This window comes from Protopterus annectens, chromosome 11.part0, assembly GCF_019279795.1.
Source record: "Protopterus annectens isolate FY-2018-M chromosome 11.part0, PAN1.0, whole genome shotgun sequence".
Classification (NCBI taxonomy): Eukaryota; Metazoa; Chordata; order Ceratodontiformes; family Protopteridae; genus Protopterus; species Protopterus annectens.
Window position 1 is genome coordinate 308,949,110 of NC_056745.1, and position 24,807 is coordinate 308,973,916.

General features: G+C 38.0%; 1 protein-coding gene across 1 annotated transcript in view; it reads left to right on the top strand.

Moving 5' to 3' along the window:
* CFAP54 (cilia and flagella associated protein 54) overlaps window positions 1-24,807 on the top strand; it is a 2,749,537-nt gene that overhangs the window by 1,518,496 nt on the left and 1,206,234 nt on the right. The window contains exon 38 of the mRNA XM_044087198.1: window positions 2,115-2,345. Coding sequence (XP_043943133.1) covers window positions 2,115-2,345 — 231 coding nt within the window. The remainder of the gene's footprint in view (window positions 1-2,114; window positions 2,346-24,807) is intronic.

The window sequence follows — 24,807 nt, forward strand, 5'->3', positions numbered from 1 at the left end:
GCTGAGACAAGTAAAGGCATCTAAGGTCTTCTGAGCATTAAATGACAACTTGGTGATAATATAGGGAGAGTAAGTAACTCTGGGATAAGGTTAACTGCAATGAAGAGTGAAGTTTTCCTTTACTATATTATACTTAAAAGCATACATAATAAATTGTGTGTTTCTAAAAAAATGCATTATCTGAAAAAAAATAAGCAATAATTTCTTAAAGAAGTGTATTCCAGGTTGTTGGTACAATTTTTGAAAAGCCCTTTCCTTGGTTGATAGCCTCTAGTTTGGTATGATGAATGGGAGGATACCTTGGACATGACTCCTTAGCATTTGGGTGAGGGAAAGCCAATAGTCCATGTGAAGAAATCTGAAAATGAATGAAAAAACAGCAGTGGGCTAGAATAAGCTATCACTGTTAATCTGAGGACCTCCTGACAAAATCAAGCACTGCTTGCTGTTCAGTCTTGGGAAAAGGAATATAAAGTGCTGTTTAGAGTACTTCCGTGTTCTTGGCTGAGGTTAGTGAAATCAAAGGTGAACATACACTCTAATTTCTAAATAAGACACTTTATTTTTTGAATTTGCAATCTTCAGATGTTAATAAGTTCCTAAATTTGTAACAAGTGTAAAGCTTTTGATAACTTTAAGTATACAGATCTCAGCTTGATGCTTAAAGAAAAGGGTAGATTCCAACCAGATACTCGGGTACCTACTGTGTGACCTTGAGCAAATAACTTAAACAGACATTGCTCCTGGGTCACCCATTAAAGGGAGTGTGTTTCCAGGTAGCCTGCCTGGTTGACAAATGGATATTATTATTATTATTATTATTACTACAGTGTGAGCTTGAGCAAGTCACTTAACCAGACATTGACATTGCATCTGGGTCACCCCTGAAAATGGACTGGGTATCCAGTGAGTCTACCTGGTTAACAAATGGGTATTATTATTATTATTATTATTATTATTATTATTATATAACAGATGTTGGGCTATAAGTGTTTTCTGTGAAAAATAGTGAAAAATGTGAATATATAAAATATCATTTTTTTTGCACAAATATGTTTACAGTTCCTCTAGGTTCTTCATACCACAGATCATGTTTTATGACCCATGTATATATATGCACTTCTATCTTTAGACTCTTTTCTTGTTTAGTAATTTCACCCACTGTTGTCTTTATCACTGTGGTCATTTTTCTCCTGGGCCACCTCTGAAAAAGAGCCTATTACAGGGCCAGACAACCTAACCTGGTCAACAAATGAAATAAATAAATAAATATGTTTTAGAATCCATAACGTGATTTAGAAATGCAAGTGACATGCATAAAAAAAAATGTATTCTATAGGATGATGCAGTCATTTTTTCCTAGGTGATATGTTCCCCTGTGCCTACCAGCCATCAAGCTCCACCTTGATCAGACAGTGCACATTCATTCCTCTGCTCTGAGCATTCCACTTAGAAAAAAGTGTTGTGCAAGGGAAGGGACATCATTCAGTTAGGCATGAGAGCAGTTGGTTCTCTTGCCAGTATCTAGAGAGATATATGAACTACAGAGCCACTGTGCCCCATAATACTGTCTCCTTGTGAGTGCACACTTCCACACACTTGCTGTGAAGGCTTTTACCCATCATTGGCTTGATGAGCCTAACACCCATCACAGGCTCTCTCTCCCATATTGCCACTTACCCTCTGAGGGATAGTGTCAGTTTGCATTACTGGCTACATAGCTCTCTCTCTCTCTCTCGCCCTGTCTGTCTCTCTGTCTCTCTTCCACCATATTGGTTATGCCCGTCCTCCCTGCCAAAACTATCAAGCACCTAGACTACTCGTCAGACTTGGGTCTCCTGGGACATACTCAGGGCTTTATCTCTCTGTGCTGCCAGTACTAAAGATGCAGTCAGTTAATTTAAAATAAAACAAATAGCTACTCGTGTACGGAGAACAGCATATAGTCTAGATAAGCAAATCATCATCTCAACCTGGAAACACCAATCACTGTAATGAAGTTTGGGGAATGTTGTTGAGGTGGAATGATTTGTTTTCTTAATATAACACAATTGTCTTTGCTATCTTCTACACTGTAACTCTAATTCATATGTATATGAACTCATTTTATTTAGGAAACAGAAGGAAGAGAAGGAAAAGAAGGCGGTAAATACTCTTCGGGTTCTGCTTACTCCTCTGGTGTCAAACTTTTTAAAGCAGCGAAAGCAACATCGAACATACACTGAAGAAATGCCATGGAGATGCCAGATGAACTTGCTTCTAGGGACTACACACTTCATTTTGTTTCAGAAAAGACTGATAAAGCATTACAAGCAATGGGATCAAAACTTGCAAAAAACAGAAAGGTATATCAAATCCTTGTTCTATTTAGTTTTTTTTATGTCCACCTTTTGCCATCTAACAAGCACTGGTGCCAAGAATGAAGCTCTAGAGCAGGTCAGAAATAAGACTAGAGCATTTTGGTTTGCTGTCTTGATGGCAGGGGAGGCCTTTCTTCCTTTTGCAAACCCTTGACATGTGACCAACGTGCTTAGTGTACACAAATGTAAATGCAGTTAACATGCTTTTGCTGACCTGTGCACCACTCCCACTGCAGTTGATCTATCCCTGCTCCTTTGCTATTTTTTGCCAGAGCTAGAGCTGCTGCCCTCCACTAAGAGCCATAGCAAGACAGGATACAGTACTGCACCCTCCCTACTAACAGTAGGACAGCTGGCTATAGATCCTCAGAGTATTTACAAATAGTTTGTGAAAAAAATATTGTTGCTGCTGTACATTTGAATTGTCCTTTGAAAAACATGTTTCTGTGGTAATGTATTGCATAAACTGTGTTCATGCTACCTCTAGTTTCCACTAATCTTTATCTTTAACACAATGTCTAATGCTTGCAGTTTTCAGGTTACAGTGTTCAGCTATACTAATGTGTTGTTGTTTTGCTTTGATTCCTATAATTGCCTTTTAAGATTTATTCATATTGCTTATGCTATACTTGTATTGATACCTATTTGTAGTTTTACTGCTGCTATTATTGTACATTATTTTCTCTGATGGTATTAGTTCAGTCCTGTCTTTCTGGTGTGCTACAAGTCACAGAGAAATAATTTATAACTCTTCCTCCCAGATGTGCTTCACCTCCACCTTTTCTTAGTTTCTTCTAATACAAGTAAGAGTAGCTATTTGCATTGATTCTGCTACACTGCTGCATATGTTCCTTTTGTAGCCCTTCCATTTTTATATGGCTGCAACATGCACTATTTGAACTAATCCTGTGAGACAACCATCAGATGCATCATGCACTGAGCATCTACAACTAACTCATCCCAGTTCTCTTTAGCCTGTGACAACTTTATATGGTATCTGTCATCCTCCAGATGCTTAATTTTGGGAAGCTTGGCTAAATCTCTTAATCCAAGGTTTGTTCCTGAGCCATTCATTGGTGATGCAGATGATCACCTTGCTGGCATAGTCGAGTATTAGCTTTTTACTTATCTTATTGACCATTGTCCTATATTTGCTATGTCTATAATATTCATTTGTATGGATACATGATAGTTATTTGCCAAATTATTTATTCAATAGCATTTTACTAGACCTCAGACATTTCTTGTCAGTCAAGTATCACTGCATTCAAATATGTAACATCTTTTCTGTATCTTTCTGTTAGATTCGTAGAGATTAAACTGTAGCAATTCCCTATAAACTAGAAATATGTCAAAATGAAGTGCCTGCCTTAGATTAATAAGATAATCAAAATAATATTAAATTGTTTCACAGTGGACTTTACCTGATTACAGCTTTCTTGCAGTACATTCCAGTCAAATATGAGTTCATTACATGTAATGCATTTGCTGCCATGGCTGCATAGTCATTTGAAAAGCAAAACTAGTGTGCCAGTTTACTGTGTACATTAAGGATGACAATATAACATTTTGCTTGTTGAATAAAATGTGAAAAATAAGTACAATTTATGAGCTTAGAGGTCTACAGAATGATTGCACTACATAAATCTAGATATAAAGAGATGCAGATGCATTATGACATATATCTCTACAATAGCAGCAAAGTCAGTATTTTTCTTTTAATGCTATTCTGTCTCTGTGACATCTTTGTTATGTTTAACAGTGTATTCACAAATGCTTCTCCAAAAGGTACTTGTTTCTTCTTTTTTTTTGGTGGCACTTTTAATCCTTTTGCTTTGTTTCTCAGTTCTATATAAAATCTTTCTTTGTTCATCAATGAATTGCTTTTATTTATTTGTTTATCTTCAATGTTTTCTCTGCTTGTGTTAAAACCATAAAATGGCAGCAAACCTACTCATCCTTTCAACCAGTTAAAACAGGAGTTACTCAGGTCTCTATTCTGTGTCCTCTCCTATTTAATATATTTATCAATAGCCTCCACACCTCCATTCACCATGCTAGTTTAGTTTAGTATGCAGATGACTCAACATTAATATGTGCAGCCTCAACAATAAATAAGCTTTAAGACGTTACCCCAAATTTTTTCTCCTCTGTAGAAACCTTCCTCAAAGAATCAAACTTCCTACTCGACCCAGAGAAAACTAAGTTTGTGCTTTTTACCTCAAAAAGTTGCCAAAATTAAAAGCAATCTTCTTCCATAAACTTTGCAAATAATACTGTCACTGAAACTGTGACTACAGTAAACCTCTAGGCATTGTAATACATGACAATATCAAATATGACTAGTATATACTACATACCATTAAATCTAAACACCAGAAACTAGGCTCCCTTTATAGGATCAATGGATTCCTTACTGATAGTGCAAGAAAAACTGTAGCCACCACCTTCTTATTAACAACTCCCATATAAGCTACTGCTGTTCTAACAAACTTAAACAATACTCAAAGAAACATGTCTCTTGCTACAATAAAATAGCTACATTTGTAAACAATCTCCCTCATAGGACCCACTATTGTTATAGCTTAATGGAATTTAATTGGTGTCAACTGCTCATCTACCTAACATACTAACTAAAGAACACAAACTCTTTCATCATCCAGAAAAATGTCCTGCAGTACAAACATATTACTGTCCTACTGTCTAGCAAGGGACCTCCATTCTAGTAAGAAATTCTTACTGCTCACAAATAAGTCAAATAATGTTGCAGGAGACCTGCTCTACTCCCAGTACAGTGCTAAACTCTGGATAGTATCCCCATACAAATAAAACTCTCTGACAAATGCAATAGTTTTAAACCACTGCTTAAACAACATCTTAACCAGTCCTGGTCCTGCACATATTCATCACCAGTTTAAGACTTTGTGCTCATCATACAGTACTCTCCAAATACTCTGGTTAAACAGAATGCTCTCAACCTCTCACTGAAATGACAAAATAATTTTTATACCGAATTGCTGTCTGTACAATCGATTAAGTTGCATGTGGGCTTTCCCTTTAGTAACTTCTACCACTAAAATCTTAGAATATACAACTGTAACTACTGTTTGTGTATAAATGTATCTTGAAATGTAACTACTCTGTGTTTAACTGGGACTAAATATAATGCAATGTAAACAAATGGAGCTTTTCTCCCTGGGCCTTCACTGAAAATGAGTGTTACCCATTCAGGCTTTCCCAGTAAACAAAGACAAATAAATAAATAAATACATTTTTTTAGTTTGTTGTTAGACATATTATATGATAAATCGTAGTCTGTTTTAATATTGTGTGCTGCTTTTGCTACATCTATCTTTCCAAGAATTTTTGATTATCTGTTCTCTTCTGTATTATACTAACAGTGACACTTCTTGTCCTAGTTACTTTATAGTGTTCTCTATTTGATGCTTCCATGGTGGTATTCTACTTACCTTCCTTTCACTTGTTCCTTTTGTTTTTGTGGTCGCATTTTATCTTTTAGTTTAACTGCATAGTAATATATCCTATTTATTTCTGTTATATCACATACATTTCTCTTAATAGTCCAGATTACTGTTTTCATCCATTTTACCAATCTTCAAACATTTTGGATCCTAGTTTCTGTAAATATGTGTCTTTCTTCCATCTATAGTAAATCAAGCAGGTCTTTCATTAGATCATATACTTTGGGACAGGACATATTCTTTGCTCTTAATGTCCTGCTCTTTCCCTTGATGTGCATATGCAACTGTTCTACAGAAGATTCCAGAACCTCACCATGTGATATATTTTCTTCAGATGCATCCTGCTCCATTTGTTGCTCCTCCATCTAGGGCCTCATTGGCTCATCAATTTGCAATATTACCTTTGTCAGAGTTTACACTATTTCCTGCTCTTTCACTTGCTTTCCAATTCTAGCTGTAACTTTTGTGCAAGTCTAAGCTAAGTCAGTGACTAGCCAGCTTTCAAAGCTTAAGGGTGCTTTCCACCAACAGTAAAACAGTTAAAGCACCAAATTAGAGCATTTTTCACACCAAAGTGTGCTCTTTCAGTGGGTCCCTTGGAACTATCAATTGGCTAGTGTTCCTTCAAGGCTGGGCAAATAAGGCTCCTGTTGGGGAAACCTTTCTACTAAAATTATTCTTCTGAGGAAAACTTGCCTTTTCTGGCTAAAATGTTATGTTTGCTAGGAACTGAATGTTTTGTGCATTTCCAACAACGCTTGTGTGCAAATGCTTATTTGAACTTTGTTTTGTATAAAACAAAAAAGAGATATAGATACAGATATGGATGTACTTTAGAAGCTCAAAGTCTCAAAATTTCAAAAATCAAATGGCAGAGGCCATAAGATCAAAGTTTTGAAACTTTGAAAATGTAATAAAAAAATTAAAAACAATTTTTTTTACAGTTTTGCGGGGGGGGGGGGGCAAGCCCTCCTGCACCCCCCACACCCCATGCTAAATAAATATACCAACTCCAAGATCGCATCATTTCTCATTCAGTGTTGTACAGTGATCTCCATTCAAAACTTTCAAAGTTTCAAAACTTTGATCTTACGGTCTCGGCCATGAAGTTCAAAGTTTTGAAACTTCGAGCTTCTGAAGGGGACACACACGCACACACACACACACACACACACATATATATATATATATATACACACACACACACACACACACACACACACACACACACACAAAAATGGATCCACTTCTAAATCTTGAGCTCCCACAATCTTGACTTTTAAAATCCCGAAACCATAATGTCGAGATTGTGGAATCTCAAAATTGTAAAACAAACAAAGAAAGATGACAACATTTAAAAACATGTTTTTGCAGGGAGACAAGTCCTCCTGCACCCACCACACCCCCTGCAACCTAAATATACAAATTCTGAGATCGCTGTACACTGAAGAGAATGGTAATGTAGATCGCTATACAGTGCAGAACGGGAACATTACTGTTCTCTTCACTGTAGTGTGGTCTCGCAGTTAGTTTATTTAATTTGCAGAGGGTGTGGGGGTGCAACCCCCCATGTGGGGGGTGCAGTGGGGCTTGCCCCTCTGCAAAACCATGTTCTTAAATGTCATCTTTATTTTTGTTTTGTTTCATGATTTTGAGATTCCACAATTTCAACATTATGGCTTTGAGATTTTGATAGTCAAGATTGTGGGATCTCAAGATTTCGGAATGGACCCATACAAATATATATATATATATATATATATATATATATATATATATATATGTATATATATGGGTCTACTTCTGATTGTTGAAAACACACTTTCTCGACAACCAGAAGATCAAACCCATTTAAGCGAAATTGCACTAAATCAAAAGTGCACTTTCGCTAAAGCAGGTTCTCCAATGCACATTACAGTGTGGATAAGGAAATATATCCACTGTAGTGCAATCTCAGAGTTAATATATTTAAGTGGGGGTTGTGGGCAGCACAGCCCTCACATGGCGGGTGCAAAATACTGTCTAAAGTATTTTTTTTTGTTTTTTTCTGGTTCAGAGAACCGGCTTTTGCAAAAGTGCACTTTCGATGTAGTGCAATTTCACTTTAATGGGTGTCAATGTTTCTTGCTCGAGATAGTGACATTTTGATCAAGAAACATAGACCCATATATATGTGTGTATATATATATATATATATATATATATATATATATATATATATATATATATATATGCGTATGTGTGTATGTAGCTCCAATTGCAGACAAGGTTAAAGAGAACAGATTATGGTAGTTCAGGCACATGTGCAGAAGAGCAAAAGACAATTTGATGAAGAAGATTTGGGACAGATAGGAAGAAGGCAAGAGGAAACCAGGGCATCCAGCAAAGAGGTGGATGGATTGTTTTAGAGAAGACCTGTGATAATCAGGTATGAGTGTTGAAGAAGGTAGGAGAGCATCACTGAATCAAGAGAGAGATAGCAACAGCTGACACAACAATCACTGACCCTATGTAGAAAATGGGAGAAAAGGGGTGGAGGCTGATGATAATTATATATATAGATAGATCGATAGATAGATAGAGAGAGAGAGAATTTTCCTATAGGTTTTGTTTTTTTTTTATTTGGGCAGGGTATTGTGCTTGTGGTAGACTTTCAGTGGTTTACTTACCGCAGCGCAGTGCAATTGTGTAGATGTTCAAATGATTACTGATGCTGTAGCCTTACTTGTATGGGTTATATCCTGCCTAGGATGTAACAGCCAGCCAGCATCCAAAGCTTAAGGGTACCTTTCGTGTGCCTAAATTACTGACAGTTTAAGCAGAGCTGGAGAAAATCAGTGGTCTTGGCACCAGACCCTTCAGAGCATTCATGCCAACTGAAAAAACTAGGCTAGAGCCCTGAAATAGGTCAATGCTAAATAACTAAAAAATAATTTCCTCACTCTGGCAACAAAACTCATACAAAATAAGGAGGATGGAAGGAGGGAACAACTACCTGCAACAGTGATCATTCAAACATATACTGTTACGATAAGTTTACTTACACAACTGTACTATGTTCATCATTTGATCACTGCTGAAGTAGCCTTGGTTATATAGGTGGAATTTAGTAGCTTATAAGGTTTGGCAGGAGGAAGTATGAGGGTCCAAGAGCCATGGAGAATGGTTCTAGCAAATCCTGAACTAGACAAGGAAAAGGAATCTATCTTTTAGTGCTTTGTAAAAATATGTCCAGAGCACCAAGATACTGCATCTAGAAAATTTTTAGACTCCACCACTTTCCAAAGAGCCCCTGATAAAGCCAAGGCCCTTGTAGAGTATACCCTAACTCTGCCTGGAATTGACTAATCATTGTGGGAATAACAAAAGGAAATAACTTGAGATAACCATCAGGAAATTGTCTGTTTTAAGTCTAGTTGTCCTTATTTCTTACCTTCATAAGAAATGAATAGTTGGTGAGAAATGCTGAAGGTTCTAGTTCTTTCAAAATAATATCTGAGTTGTATGTAGAGAGCCAGAGTAAGAAGGATGAATTCACCCTCATTATAGGTTCTGGAAAGGAGACAAGGAGATGGATAGGTTGTCTCAAAATAAACTTGGACACCACTTTAAGCATAAATGAAGGATACATTCTTAAGGAAACCCTAACTTAGGGGAAAATGAGATAAGGTTACCCCACATAAGAGTTTTCAACCCAGACACTCTTTTTACAGAAGTCAGAGCAACCAGTAACATTGCATTTCATGATAAGAATCTTGAATCAGCCTGAAAAGCTAAGAGATATTTTATAAGTGGACAAATACATAATCCCCCCCTTCAAACGCATCTTGACATGGGAGTGTATTGAAAGAGGAGGATCCGAAGGTAGACATGCTGAAATGGCCTAAGGGTGAATCCTGATAGAGGAATAAAAAGGGTCAGGGGATAAAAACTCACACAAATATTTTAGACCCAAAAAAGTATGTCCTTAAAAAGGTCTTGGTTCTTAATGTGGCACCAACTAGAAAATATTTTGCATAAGCTATTACAGAAGATTTTCTAGTAGCGGGATTCTTTGCTTCCTATAATACCTGCTGCACATCCTCAGAAAAAAGGTGCCTAAAATGTTTCAAGTTGAGGAGTAACAAGCAACTCCTGCCTTGTGTGAGTAGGTCCAATCTGTGTGGAAGATCATGGTAATTGTCCTTGGTCTTTTCCAAAAGAAAGGAAAACTATAGTTGCCTGGGCCAGGAGAGTCATTATAAAGATCTTGTTTATTTATTTATTTTCCTCTGTTAACCAGGTTAGTATCACTAGGCTAGTAGCCCTTTTTCAGGGGTGACCCGATTTGGTATTCATACTACTAAGGAACATTTGGCCTAGGTATTGGGAAACTTCTACTCTTTTTGATAGGTGCTGTGGGTCATTTATATCTACCTGAGCTACCACCAACTCAGGCAGATGGGGCCTTAGTTTAACATCTCATCTAGAGCATCCTGAATCTTCAGAATGACCCTGTGTATCGGTACAAAGAGCTGAAATATCCAAATCCCCAAACTAGGCTTTACTGCACAGACTATGCTTTCTCAGTTCTTGGTTCCAAACTGTGGGGATGTCTCCTTTTTTTTCTTAAAGGACAAAAATGGGATTCTATTATTAAATGGTCAGCTTCTCTGGATTTTTATCCCTACTGTCCCTGCTATGAATAAACAACAGTACAGCATTTAAAATATTTTAAATTGACTGTTTCTCTCCACTAGAACAGTACCTTACTGTACTGTACTGTGGTGGTTTCACTTTCAAAAAACGTTTATCCTGCCCTGGAAAAGGTTGCTACAGTCTCCAATTTATTGATGCCATCAAGGCCAATAAATACAGGTAGTTTTCTGGCCAGTTCCCTTCCCAAACTGACGTCACCATGACCGTCCTAAAAACTCATCCATGCTGTGATGTCACAGCTCCCTGGTCCTTCCTCTACCCATATAGAAAGTATAGGCTAGAATAAGGAAACAGAACATGAGTCAAGTCTCCTGCTGTGAGCTGTCAATCACAGCAGGTAACAGCTCAAATTACCCTTAGCACTTTGACAGCTAGGGAAGTTAGGTGTGAAGGAGGATGGGAGATGAGTCAAAGTAGTACAATTCACAAAAGACTGCAGTTTGGCCATTCTGAAAAGAAGCAGCAGTAAAAAGCACTTTGAAAGTCTGTTCTGTGGCATTTGCACTGTTTGTTTTAAGTAATCACTGAAAAGCATGAAATGTTACTTAAAACTAGCTGAAAGATAGCAGTGTATGCATGTAAAATCAATGCAGTGACAGGAGCTTTAGGAAGAAAGAGGCCTGCATGATGTAATCTTTTACAGACAAGCACTGCATTGTGGGATACCTAGAGGCAGACTAAACAATCAGAACTACTTCAAGATGCCAGACCCCTGGTGCTCATACTCAGAAATTATATATAAAATATTTAAAAACCTGTAAATATCCCCAGAGTAGTGTTAAAATGTAGGAGACACCAAACCATTATGAAATAAGCATGTTCTGTGGGTGCAGTTCTCCTTTAATGATCATTCCTCTTACCCTATTTTCTGATCAAAAATAACAGCACATTTCAAGACTCTAGGAAAATGTATCTGCTATCTCTGGTTATATAATTTAACCTCTTCATACCTTGATCTGACTCCACTTAGATTACTGCTACCTGCTCTAGACACACTAAAGCTGTTTTTACTTTGTGGTAGCTGGGATTGATGATTCTCATGCTTCTTCTTGTCAGAGTCTACATGAGAAAAATCCAGTGGTACCTTGGGTCAGCCCTGACTCAGCATCTTCACCCTTTATCTTTTCGGATCCCTCTTTTGACATTTTTAAAAAGGGAGATTCTGTCAGAGCAATACTTGATGGCTGACAGACTAAGCAGGACTGGGACAGACCCTCACAAATGGAAACTTTATCCTGGGGTGTCCCCAAATTTATCGATCTCTGGGGAACACCTTAAGTAGATCTGTTTGCTTCCTCTCAGAATATACAACTAAAAAAATTCTGCCTAGGGCGCCTTGTAAATAGACCTGAAAGATGAATGCCTTCTTATTTCCATGGACGAGAATGTTCCTTTATGTTTTTTCTACTCTTTCCACTGATACTCAGGGTTCTGCTGGAGATCCAGAAGGACTCTTGAAAAATTGTGGTGGTGACTTCCTTTTGCCCCAGCCAGCAGTTGGTCTTCCTTCTCTTCAATCTGGCTAAGGACAATTAACAAAGGTTCCCCCCTCAGACTGAATTTCCTTACACAAGATATTGGTTATTAGATGCACCCTAATCTGAAAGCTCCCCTGCACCCTGAACCTCAAATTTATATATACCATCTTCAAGATAACTATACCGTTCCAAGAAATGGCATCTTGAACTTAGTATATACAAGTCCGATCTTTTCGGGCAATCAGACTCTGCGTTTCAGGACTTGCTCTAATGGTACTAACATTTCAAATGCTTACCCTCATAAACTAAAAGTAGGAGAGATTTACTTGCTTTTCGGTCAGGTCAGAAATGTAGTTTGCTGAACTAGCACTCTGTGCCAGTACTATGAACCACTGCCCTAGTCTCTCAGCTCTTCAAGTGAAGAGCCAAAAAAAAAGCACTTCACTGTAATTAGCAAATAGATTGTAGTGACTGGCTAATTACAGTTAGATCCAAATCCCCCAACCCCCCCAGCTCTTCCATTGAAGAACAAAAATAAATAAATAGATAAATAAATAATGGATATTCCTTTTACTGCACACCAGCCAGGTTTCCAGATGTATAACATTTCCCTCCCTTCTACCCCAGCCATTCAGGTCCCACGTCTTTGCCCTTCCCATCCTTTACCACATTTTATTTAAAAAATATTCTTCTTTTAAACTGTAGCAATTAGCTCCCTACAAATGTAGCAAACATTTGCTGCAGTTTATACCCTTCCTGCATGGAGCACTACATCACTCATGTCTTAGTTAAAAAAAAAACTTAGTTAAAAAAAAATTCTTCTTCTTTTAAACCCTAGCAAACTGTTTGCTACAGTTTAGAACACACAAGGAGAGCTACAGTGATCAGGTTTGACCGCAAATGCAATGCCATCTTTTAAAAGTTAGCATTGCTTTAAAGAGATATGGATTGTCTGATCACCTCCCCAACACTTTGCACCCAGGACAGTTGTTCTTCTCGCTCCATCCTAACTATGCTACTCAGTATGTGAATTTCTGAGTCTTTTATTTTCTTTGCCACAGGTTCTAAATATAGTGCAAATAACAAAGGGGAAAGAGGACACCCCTGCCTGGTTCCTCTGCTCAAGCAGAAATTATCAGAGAGGAACTCACCCAGTTTAATTTTCACCTCTGATCCCTCATATATCCTCCTAATCAACCTTATAGTTGTATCAGGGAATGCAAATGCTTCCATTGCCCTGCTCATAAACTCCCAGACAACTCTGTCAAATACTTTCTCTGCATCAAAACCCACTAGCAACAGTGGTATTTTCTTACATTTAGCTTCCCTCTGGATCATCAGTGTTCTGTTAATGTTGTCAAATGTTTGCCTCCCCTCCACAAAACCACATTTATCTATGTATATCAGTTTTGGCATCACCTTTGCTATTCTTTTAGCCATTATATAAAAACGCACGTTATAATCATGGTTTAGGATTGAAATGGGCCTGTATGAAGCTGGATCTGACAGGTCTTTACCCTCTTTAGGTATTACCACCACCACTTTCTTCCCGGAAGTTGGTACCTCTCCTCCTCTTAAAATACTATTAAACAAAACCTTCCAGATCTTTATCAGTTTCTTCCCTCCTAGCTTCCAAATTTCCACAGGAATACTATCTATTCCTGGGGACTTTCCTGTTGATTGGTTATACATAACCATTTTTACCTTATTTCCTCCTATCCTAACTATTAGTAATTTAGCCTCATCTACCTCTAACCTTGGCATATTTAATTCTTCCATAAACATTTCTATTTGCACCTTTTCTTGATCTCCATATTTCTCTGCTTTATACAGACTTTCATAACATTTCTGAAATATTTCTAGTACCTCTACAGAATCTCTTGCTATTTTCCTTGTTATAAGCTCCATAAGCATGGCAACAACCCTTTCTACTTTCTCTGTTGCCTGAGTTGTTACACTAAAAGTTTTTGTGCTCTGGCATTACTATCAAAAAACAGTTGATTAACAGCAATCTTTCTAAACTCATGCATATTATAAAAGTAATCCTTTATTTTCTGCTTATGACTGAAATTGCTCCTCTTCTTGTTCTGAGATTCCTATTCTGTAATACTTTAACATTTGTCAGTCCTTCTAAATAATTCCTGTTGCTTCTTAACCATATATATTTCTTTTTAATTATACACTATTTTTAAACTCCATTTTAATTTTATCCCACCCCCTAGCTATATTTTAAGAGGAAATTTCTGTCTTCTCTAATAACTCCTGAATAATTTCCACTATCCATTCCTTAAATTCCTCTCTTTTCAACAGATAGGTGGGAAAGTGCCAGTGTCTCATTTCATTACCCTGCAATTTTATTTTAGTTATTATTGGTGCATGATCTGAAATTGCTATTGGATGCATATCAAAACTTTCAATTAAATGCTCATGTTCCTGTCTAGCTTAGCCCAGTTTTTGTATTTTGGGAAATAATGTATAAATAATATGTAAATGTACTCCTAACTCCTAGTACTGAATTCACATCTTCCATGCCAAATATTTTCATAAATTTCTTCAAAAATCTACCCTTGTTTGTTATATTTTCCCTTCTGGGCCCCCAGACACATCTTCCCTGGTGCAAATAAAATTCCAGTCCCACATATAAGTAATATTCACTGCTGAAAACTGATTATTTCTACCAGAATTTTCTTAGGTGAAATATAAATACATGCCAGTATAATCCTCCTCCCTTACCAGTAACCCCTTAGTACTACATATCTACCATTATTATCTTTTTTATCCTCTTTTATCACTAATCTTGCAATTAATATAAGTAATTCTCTTTTCGTTTGTCCCAGGTACTCCGCTGAATAACTGTCCTGAAAACATTTCTTTATCAGCTTCACATGTTCACTTCTTTCCAAATGTGTCTCCTGTGGCATAAATATTTGTACTATACATGTTATTTAGTTCACTACTCTTTCTTTTTTTGTAACATTTAAAGACAATATCAAAAGGTTTATTTTGTTAAAAAGTTGTTATTCCCACCTTTTATTTGTAACAGTTTTTTGTTAAGTATCTAGCTCCAGGTTTTGTGTTACATGTACACACTAATGTTTGGTAGGTTGACCTTTTATATAGTTGTTTCTAGTCATATCCATTTCAGCCTGTGTCACATCTTACTAAACATTTTTGTTTTATTGAAAGCTCTCACACAAAAAAATAAAAGCAAATACATCCCCAATACACCCCAAAACTTATTAACTTAATATTAACACAAAATAACTATGTACATTTTCAAATACTGAAGTTTTCCCTTCATAATAGGAGCAATTGTCTCAAACTGATGGCCACAGTCAGAGACTTCGGTTAACCTAAAAGGAAGGTTATCCATGCTAAGGCACATGATATAGCTTGTGCTTTTAAAAATGCTGTTTGGTTTTGTTGTATCTTTACTGCTCTCCTAGAATGAGTAAACAGTTAAATGCTTTCAGAAAACATTGTTTCCTAGCCATTGAAAGAAAGCCATTAAAAGAAAGTTTTTCTGTTTTTATTGCTCTTTATCAGATTATCTCCATAGAGACATAAAAACCAGATACAGGGTTGCTTCTACAAGTATTTATTTATTTATATATGTATGTATGTATGTATTTGCTAGAGGAAAGCTTTATTTTATTCAATGTTCTTTTTATTTATTTGCTTTCTCTTAAAATGTGTTACTAGATAAAGCGTAGAGCCTTAGTCCAGTCATTCTACTATGCAAGAATGAGAAAAAGCACATTATTTTTTCTTGGATCATACACTTTTGAACAGACATTTCTTCTCTTTTTTTTTTTTTTTTTGCATTGTAGTGCCCACATTTCTTAAAACTGAACAAGGAGAAAGAAAAAAAAAACAGGGGCACCTATTTACTTTAGTATCCCCATTACACTTGAAAATAACTGAGAAAACTTTATAGCATGCAGATATCATGCACTATACAAATATTTCTGTTAAGAACCAAGGTTTGCTTTACTTAAAGTTAAGTCTTTCCTTCCTCTTCCCCTCTCCTAAGTGTTCCTCCAAATATTACTGACATGAAGTAGGCCATATGCTTTAGAGTACAAGTTTAACAAAGCCAAAAAAGTCCAATATTTCCAGGTTTTCTTGTTCTGTCATATTTCACAAATATAATTAATGTTTTATAATCCTGCATTTATTTGTCAGTTTCTGAGTTGCTGGTTTTATTCCTGTTTATCTCCATCTCCCAGTTCCAGTCTTTACTCTTTTAATGCCTTGTCTCTATTTTATATAAGACTTCTACTCTGATTAGTAAGCCATAGGGACAAAGTTATATTGTATTGTCTTCCTACTTAGTGGTGCAATGCTATTTAGTATGCTAAAAAAAGGGTGATATTGTAGTTGAGGGCCTCACCAGATGCGCAGTAGCAAGCCCCGCTCAAAACCCACCCCCTGATATGTCATTCATGAATATGCATTCCCTCCGAATGTACAACCAAAGAAAAAGTGCACTGACATTGTAATATGACAGTAAATATAACAGTAAACTGTTTACCAACATCTGTAATTGACAAGTTTTATTGCACTAATAATATATACTAATAATCAGCAAAGAAACAAAACCGTCAAAACACATGTCCTCAGGCTTTTTACCATGTAGCATTATAGTTCTCTTTGTCAGAGTCAGAATGCGATGGTTCACTGTCCCAATTAATGTCCAAACGGACTCTTTTTTTTTTTTTTTTGGTGCAGGTGTCACAGCCGACAATTCCACAGTATCATTGGCAAGACCTTTTACTAAGAAAAGCTTTCCTGGGCGATACTGTATTAACCGTTTGTGTACGTTTAATATTTTCATATCATATATGCACGAGCAAATTAAATATGCAGACCGGGTTGCCACTCAATTCGTGACATGCCCACTTCTGCGCAAAACGAACTTGTAAGGCCCTCAACTACAATATCGCCAAAAAAAGGTGAAGTGAATCCTTTTACTGCCTCATCTAGTGGTATGGCTTTTGGAATAATCCAGTTAACTGAGTTCAGAGCAGCTAAAAATGATTCAAGATTAAAGTTTGTGAGATTACAATTATTTTTTTATATATTTGTTGGTTGGCATGGTATGTAATGCTTCTGACAGCATACGTATGACAGTGGTCTAAGGTAATCAGGAAGGGTTCCTGATATAGTATATAGTTGCAAGGATCAGAGACCAAAATCCAGTCAAGAATGGGACTAGTGTCCTGGGATTTGTTGTAGTGAGTTGGAGAAGTGCTGTGCTGTGTAGCGATGAAGGTTGATGCTGAAGAACGATAGTTAGAAGTGAGACTACTCCAGTTAATATTGACATCACCTAGGATGACTGTTTCATTGGTAATATTGTGTGACATGAAGTAAAGGATGTCTTTAAGGGTGATATATTGTTTCTGTTTGGGATATATAGAACAATTATACAAAGGAGTTTGTGGTCATTTCATTTTATGCAGGAGATAAGTAGGCCTGCATTACTGAATTTGAGCAGAGTTTTTGTAAGGAGAGAAACTTCATATATGTTATAAGACAGCTTCCCTTCCAGCTTTTATGTTTAACTTGTCAGCTCTAATGATTCTGTATCTTGGAAAAAAATATCTGAGTCTTTTATATGAGGTTTAAGCCATGTCTCAGTAAGGGCAATGATATTTAGTGCTTAATGAGAGATGCATGCACTTCAGTGATTTTTATTACAAATGCTACAGATAGTTGTTTGGCGTTATTAGAAGTGGCCAGAGGGGATGTGGGTGATAGGGTGGTAGAGATTGATGGAAGGCCTGCATTATGTTGTATGTCACCACATAGTTTAATTCTTGAAAGAGTGTTGGAGGAAGTGAAGGGGTCTTATAATGGCAATTTTTATTTTTATTTTTATTTTTTGCTTTGTTCTAGGGCAGTAATGAGGAGAGGTAAACATTATGCATTTGTCTGCTCATTATGCACTGCCGCCATGCTGTTTTAACCCATTACGAGTTATCTCAGTTGCATTTTTTCTCTTACCAGCACTCCTGTATAACTGATGCCCTCCCTTGCAACTACTGTGATTTTATCCAGCCCTACTCACACCTATAGGCACTCTATTCTGATAGTACCCACTCTACCATCCTTTACCAAGGCAAAAACGCACATGCACATCACAATCCACCACGCTAAGCACCACATATAGTACACATGCCTGTGTCTCACAACCTGTAAGGCCCAGCCACAAACACAACATACTAGTCATAGGGGACTCTTTCTTGAGATACACAGATGTGCCCTTCACCAGGCTAGACAAGAGGAACGTCATGGTAAGTTGCTTGTCAGGTGCTAGAATCCACCATATCACTCATGCACTCAAGTCTCTCAACAACAGGTACTGTTGTGACTCTGTCATAGTCCACGTTGGTGTGAATGACTTGAGACGTACCTTTCTGGACTATATGAAGAGAGACATGATTGAGCTTGCTGAATATGTGTCCCAGGTAGGTATGTCCCTAGCCTTAAGCAGCATCCTACCATCACCCGAATGATGCCTCAGTACAAACAGAAAATGATTGATTTTAACAATTGGCTTAGTTTCTGGTGTCATTCCAAGGGGATCAAGTATCTGCCTGCCTGAGAGGACATGATTGACAGACCAAAATGCTTTGCCAGAGATGGCCTTCATCTGTCCCCCCTTCAGCTTCAGGCTTCTGGCAAAGGCTCTTGACTCCCCTATAGTGCCTTTTTATGCAACATCATGAGGACAAAATTACCAATGTGAAAAATTCTTCTAAACAAAATGTAAAGGTCATGCTGCTAAATGCTAGGAGTCTTAACATGAAACTGCACTCATTGCTAACTTTCCTTACCCTGGAAGATGCTGACATTTGTGCAGTCACTGAAACCTGGTTCACAGCTGTGGAGAGCACCCCAGCCTTACCAGGTTACCTGTCCTACCATACCTTCAGACACCAAACAGAGGGCTACAAAACCAAATGAGGTGGAGTTTCAATATTTATCAAAGACATACACACCTCCAGGCTGGTCAAACAGTATGACACACAGGAGACACTCCAGGTGCAGTTAACTGTTGACAAAACACCTATTCAAATCATAGCTAACTACAGACCCCCCAACCATGACTCAGGAGGCCCATTCCACTTATCTGGACTTACTTGAATCCTTCAGGATTCAACCATCTACCCTAATCCTGACCAACTTTAACTACCCAACCATAGAGTGGAAACCTACTGTAGCTCAAACATGCATGCCCAAAGATTCCTTGACTTCGTCAATGCCAATGCGTTGGATCAGCCGGTCGACACCCCTACAAAAGGTGAAAATATCCTGGACCTGGTACTAACCAACATGAGTATCCACTGTAGCACCCCTACAGTGTCATCCTCCTTGGTAAGATCCGACCACAAAGCAATCACTTTCAAAGTCACCATCTCCCCTGACCCCCCTCCCCCTTGCCAGGGTCAAACAGAAACCTTTTCCAAAGCTGACTACAACCTCCGGAGAACAGGTATAAGCAGCTTCACAGCCACATCTCTTCAGCTGGAACAAGCACTAATGTCCAAGCCTACACCAAAAAACTATATGAGCACCTATATAGTTGCATAGACTCAGCAATACCTGACAGGACCAAATCATCTTCCTCAAGGAAGAGTAAACCTGTCTGGTGGACAGCACCAATAAACAGACTCTATAACAAAAGGAAAATATTGCTGTCCAGGTCCAAGAAGGAGCAGGCGCCAAGTTGGAAGCAATCTTTCCTTTGTATGAACAAGCAAATAAGGTCACTGATGAAATCCTCTAATGATAACTTCGAGTCCAGATTGGCCACATCCACTAAGGACAATCACAAGGCCTTCTTCCTATATGTCCGCAATCTCAAAGATAAATCCCAAATCTGCTCTGAATTGGTGGTCAAAAATACCACATATGCAAATGCCACAGATATAGCCAACCTGCTGACAGACAGGTTCAGTGAAAACTTCACCCCTGTGTCCCCCCCATCAGTAAACCAGGATATCCCCAGCACCTGCCACCCTCCCCTCATCACATGAGAGCAGGTTATTAATGCCCTCTCAAAGGCAAAAAATACAGTCTCCATGGGACCCAACAACATCCCTGGCTGTGTCCTATATGAACTCAGGCAAGATCTCTCAGCACAACTAGGCTCCCTATTCAGCCAAAGACTGTGCACTGGCTTTGTCCCAGCAGAATGGAGGATAGCCACTGTCTTCCTTCTGCACGAAGGTGGATCATCCACCGACTCAGGCAGTTATAGGCCCATCAGTCTAACTAGCCTGATCTGCAAGGCCATGGAACGCATTATCATAGACCTTATAAACAAGCACATTGGCAACCTCCAAACACCTGATCCCACACAGTTTGGTTTTCAAGGGAGATCATGCCTGTTAAAAGTGGTCGCCTTCATCAAAACAGTCACTAAAGCCATGGATAAGGGCAAGACAGTGCACACCCCCTACCTTAACCTAGCCAAAGCCATCAACACTATTCCCCACTCAGGCATAATAGATAAACTCTCACAGCTAGGCATCAACCCATATGTTACCAGATGGGTAGCTAACTGGCTCACTGATAGAACCCACTCAGTTAAAATTGGAGAAGCCACCTTTAGTGGTAGACCTGTAACAAGAGGCATATCCCAAGGATCGATCTTGGGGCCTCTACTGTTTGGGATATACTTTTCTGAGGTGCAAGCCAAAACCAGTGGTTTTTGGCTGACCAAGTTTGCAGTTGACTGCAATCTGGGCACTGTCATAAATTCCCCTAGTGATGTGAACATCCTCCTAGAGGGCCTTAACCAAACTAATGACTGGTGCCAGAAGCATGGCTTTAAACTGAACGCCAAGAAATGCATCATTATCCCCTTTAGGAAAAATGGTGTCCCCACTAATCATCACATTAATAACAATGTACTAAGCATGCAATCAGTTATGAGGGACTTGGGCACCCAGGTTGATAGCAACCTGACTTTTGACCACCATGTTGCCTCCATTGTACTTAAGACTTTCTGCATGGCCCACCTCACAAATAAGGGTATTTCATCCAGGAACAAGGAGGTCATAACATCCCTGTACTCCTCCCTTATCAGACCCATTATTGAGTACAGTGCCCCCTTCAGCATGTTCCTTGCCAAGCACATGCAGCAGTTGGAGAGATCACAGAGGTTACTGACCAGGACAATCCAGGGTCTCAAACACTTATCCTATACAGATAGGCTAAAAGCCCTGTCCCCCTACTCAGTCTCGTACAGACTGCTCAGAGGTGACCTGTGTCTGGCATATAAGGCCGTCTCAGACTCAGCCCTGATGGAGGGGTCTATATTACATAAACAAAGTTTCAGAACTTCGAGTACCATATGGTCGACACCATATGATCAAAGTTCTGAAACTTCAAAACTATTAAAAAGAAACCTCCTAAACAAAACTAAATGCTTTAAGCAGGGGGGCACACCCCCCTGCACCTCCCACGTGGGGGACTGTGCTCCCCACACCCCCTGCTACTTAAATATACCAACTCTGAGATCGTGCTACAGCATAGGAAAGGGAAATCTTCACTTTCTGTACCATTCTCCATCAAAGTGTGATCTCGGAGTTGGTATATTTAAGTAGCGGGGGGTGTGGGTGATGCAGGGTGCCCCCCTGCTAAAACACTTTAAATTAACTTGACTTTGTTTTTTTTTTTGTTTTTTTTTTTATAGTTTCGAAGTTTCACAACTTCAATCATATGGTGTCATTCATATGGTATTCAAAGTTCTGAAACTTCGTTTATGTAGTATAGACCCTTGATGGAGTTGTTGCATATCCATAAGTCAAACTCTACTCTCACAACCCGCACACAAGGTCTCAACCTGGTCTGTGACATTAATAGAACTTGGTGGGATAGATATGTGTCCCAACGACTCCTCCATCTGTGGAATAGACTTCCTCTCAATGTGAAGCAGAGTATCTCACTAGCCCTCTTTAAGAGGAACATAGACGACTGGATGGGAAACAGAAAATATAGCCCTGAGATCCCACCTGTGTCCCTGCTGGACAGGAAAAACAGGTGCTGACTTTGTGGGAACATGGGTGAAATTCTTGCCTAGGCTTATAAGGGCCTCCAGGCCAATAGCCTAGTATCATTCTATGAACCTATGAACCTATAAACCTAAATAGATGTGGAGAAATTACTGGTGAAGAATTTTGGAAAGAATGGTTTACATGGAGGCTTATGGTAGGTGAGGAAATTTTGGGTTTAAGAGTAATTTGATAGTCTGTGAGGAGAGAAAGTAGAAGAAGTAGAGCAGTTTAGGTGGGGGATAGCATATTTACGTGTGATGAGATGGAGAGGCAAAAAAGCTAGATTCAAAGATCTGTAAGAGTTCAAGTGATGTTAGCGAAAGTTGAGTGATAAGAGTAGAGTGTGTTAAATAAGAAGTGGAATACACACGAGCGAGAATGCAGGAGAATAGTGAGTGAGTTGGCTGAGTGAGAAAGACAGCTGAGAATCAAAGACAAGAATTTGCAGTACTAAGTTTAAATAAGAATAAGGTGGTAAGGGAAAAGGGGGAAGAGTGTTGTGAAGTCAGAAATAAAAACAAATAGGATGAAGTAAGGTTGTTTAAATGAGCTGATAGGTGAGTTGGTAAAGGAAGAATTGAGTTTTTAGATCAGAAGGGAAGGGAAACTATTAGTGAAAAGTTAAGAAAGGGTGGATATCTACTGGGCAGCCAGAGTGACTAAGTGGGAAATACAGTGTCAGAAGTACTGTGGTAGATGTTGTATTAACAGTAGACACTGAGTGAGTGAATGAGTAGGGAGGACTACTAGGTAAGGCTACTGCTTGCATCATGGTCATTTCAAGTGTAATTTCAGTTATGGCTAAAAATATAGGAGTATCAAAAATTTGTACCATTGTATTTAATTTTCTCAGTTCCCATATAGCTATGCATCTCCAATCATCACTTTATTGTTTAAGCTAACTTCTGCTGTTATTTCTTCATCTATGTGATTTTGCAGATGTAAATTATCTACCTCTAGAATTAAATTTTGCATTTCTCTTTTTACCAGTCAATGATTTCTTATTAGACTTTTTTGTAAGGTTTTTGCATGTCTAATGCCAGGCAGTAAGTATCCTAAGTAACATTTACCTACCCAGAATTATGGTAAGTATCTATATGCATTTTCTCCACATATTATATATAAAGTCATGTTTTTTGTCTCCTCTGATACAGTACATTAGGATTGTAAAAATGGTTTCTATTTGTGTTACAAAATCAGTACTATTCTGAGCATTTTGTCTGACTACAGTACTTAAGATGGGGCCTTGTAATGTGCTGAGTTGTTATTTTATAGGAGCTATTTCCCAATATTGTGTAGTTTTTATTTGTTCTTTATTTCCTTCTGAATTTTGTATCATTTTACCATCTCAGTTGTACTTTCCACACAGATATCTGATATTACCTTTTTTATTTATAACCTTAATATTTGGAGTTGTATGCTCACTGTGGGAGTTTAGATCCAAAAACATCCTATTCCTCTTCTCCTGTCCAGTCTCACATATTTTTATCAAAGTATTGTTCATAAGTCAGCAGTCAACGTATCATATGCAGACCCTTCCCAGAAACAGGAATATGATTACAAATCTTGCATTTTTGTCTGATTTAATGCTTTGACCTATTCATATTGTATTTTATTAAAAACATTAAAAGGATTCCATGCTTCATCTGCTATTTGTGTTTTCTCTACTTTTGTGGGTTGGACCACAGTCTGTGACACAATCTGTTTCCTCTTTTCAAGCTTCACTCACCAAATTATCAAAACTCTCTGTAGCTGGTATTATATCTTGTACTTTTAATTCAAAATATGCTTTGTATGTATTTATGTATTATTATTATTATTATACATCCGTATACAGCAGGCATATATATTATCATCACCGGTTTATGTTTTTCAGTCTTATATCTATTTTTCCTTTTTCTACCCTAGAAATATTCACAGTCATTCTACATTGATATAAATTTCTTTTAAAAAGAAGTAACCTGGTCCCTTATACCATACATATGCATTAGACAGGACTGGCCTTTGGTTAACTGGTGCCCTAGGCAAAAGGGCTCCACAGCCCCCCCCCCACACACACACACACACTAACAGGTGCCCCAATTCTGGTCTACCTACACTATCCAGATTACTGGGTAAATGCCCCTTCTAGAGTGGCTTCCTAGGCGGCCGCCTAAGTTGGCCTATGCCTAAGGCCGTCTATGGCATTAGATCAAAAGTTGTATCAAAATTACAAACATTTTTTAGGGAAATTCCCTTTTATATACACCTCTTATCTTGTTGTGATACTCATTATTTTGTTCTTGATTTGCAAAGGGTCAGGTTCATCTGTTGGTTCTATTCATTCCATGCTCTAAATTAATCACCACAAGAAAACAGAGATCACAATTTTAAGTATTGTTAGCCTTATTCTCAAGTGTCCCAAGTCTCTTCTGAGACAAGAAGAGAGCACACTGCCAGTCCCATTGTCCCTTGATGTTTCCATATTACAGTAATTTGTCTCTTCTTGTTCCTCCTCTCCATCTAATTTTAGGGTGGGAGGGCTCAATACACTATACACAATAATGGGTGTTTTTTATCCATTTGAACACCAATTTCCTTTCATGTTAAAGTTTGATAAGGGTGCTCTTGCAGGTTTCTCAAAAAGGATCACAGTTCATTGTCTATTACAAATCAAAAAAGACAGTATCAGTTCTTTAACAAAAGAAATGAGAAGATAACAATAAAAACATCGTTTAGT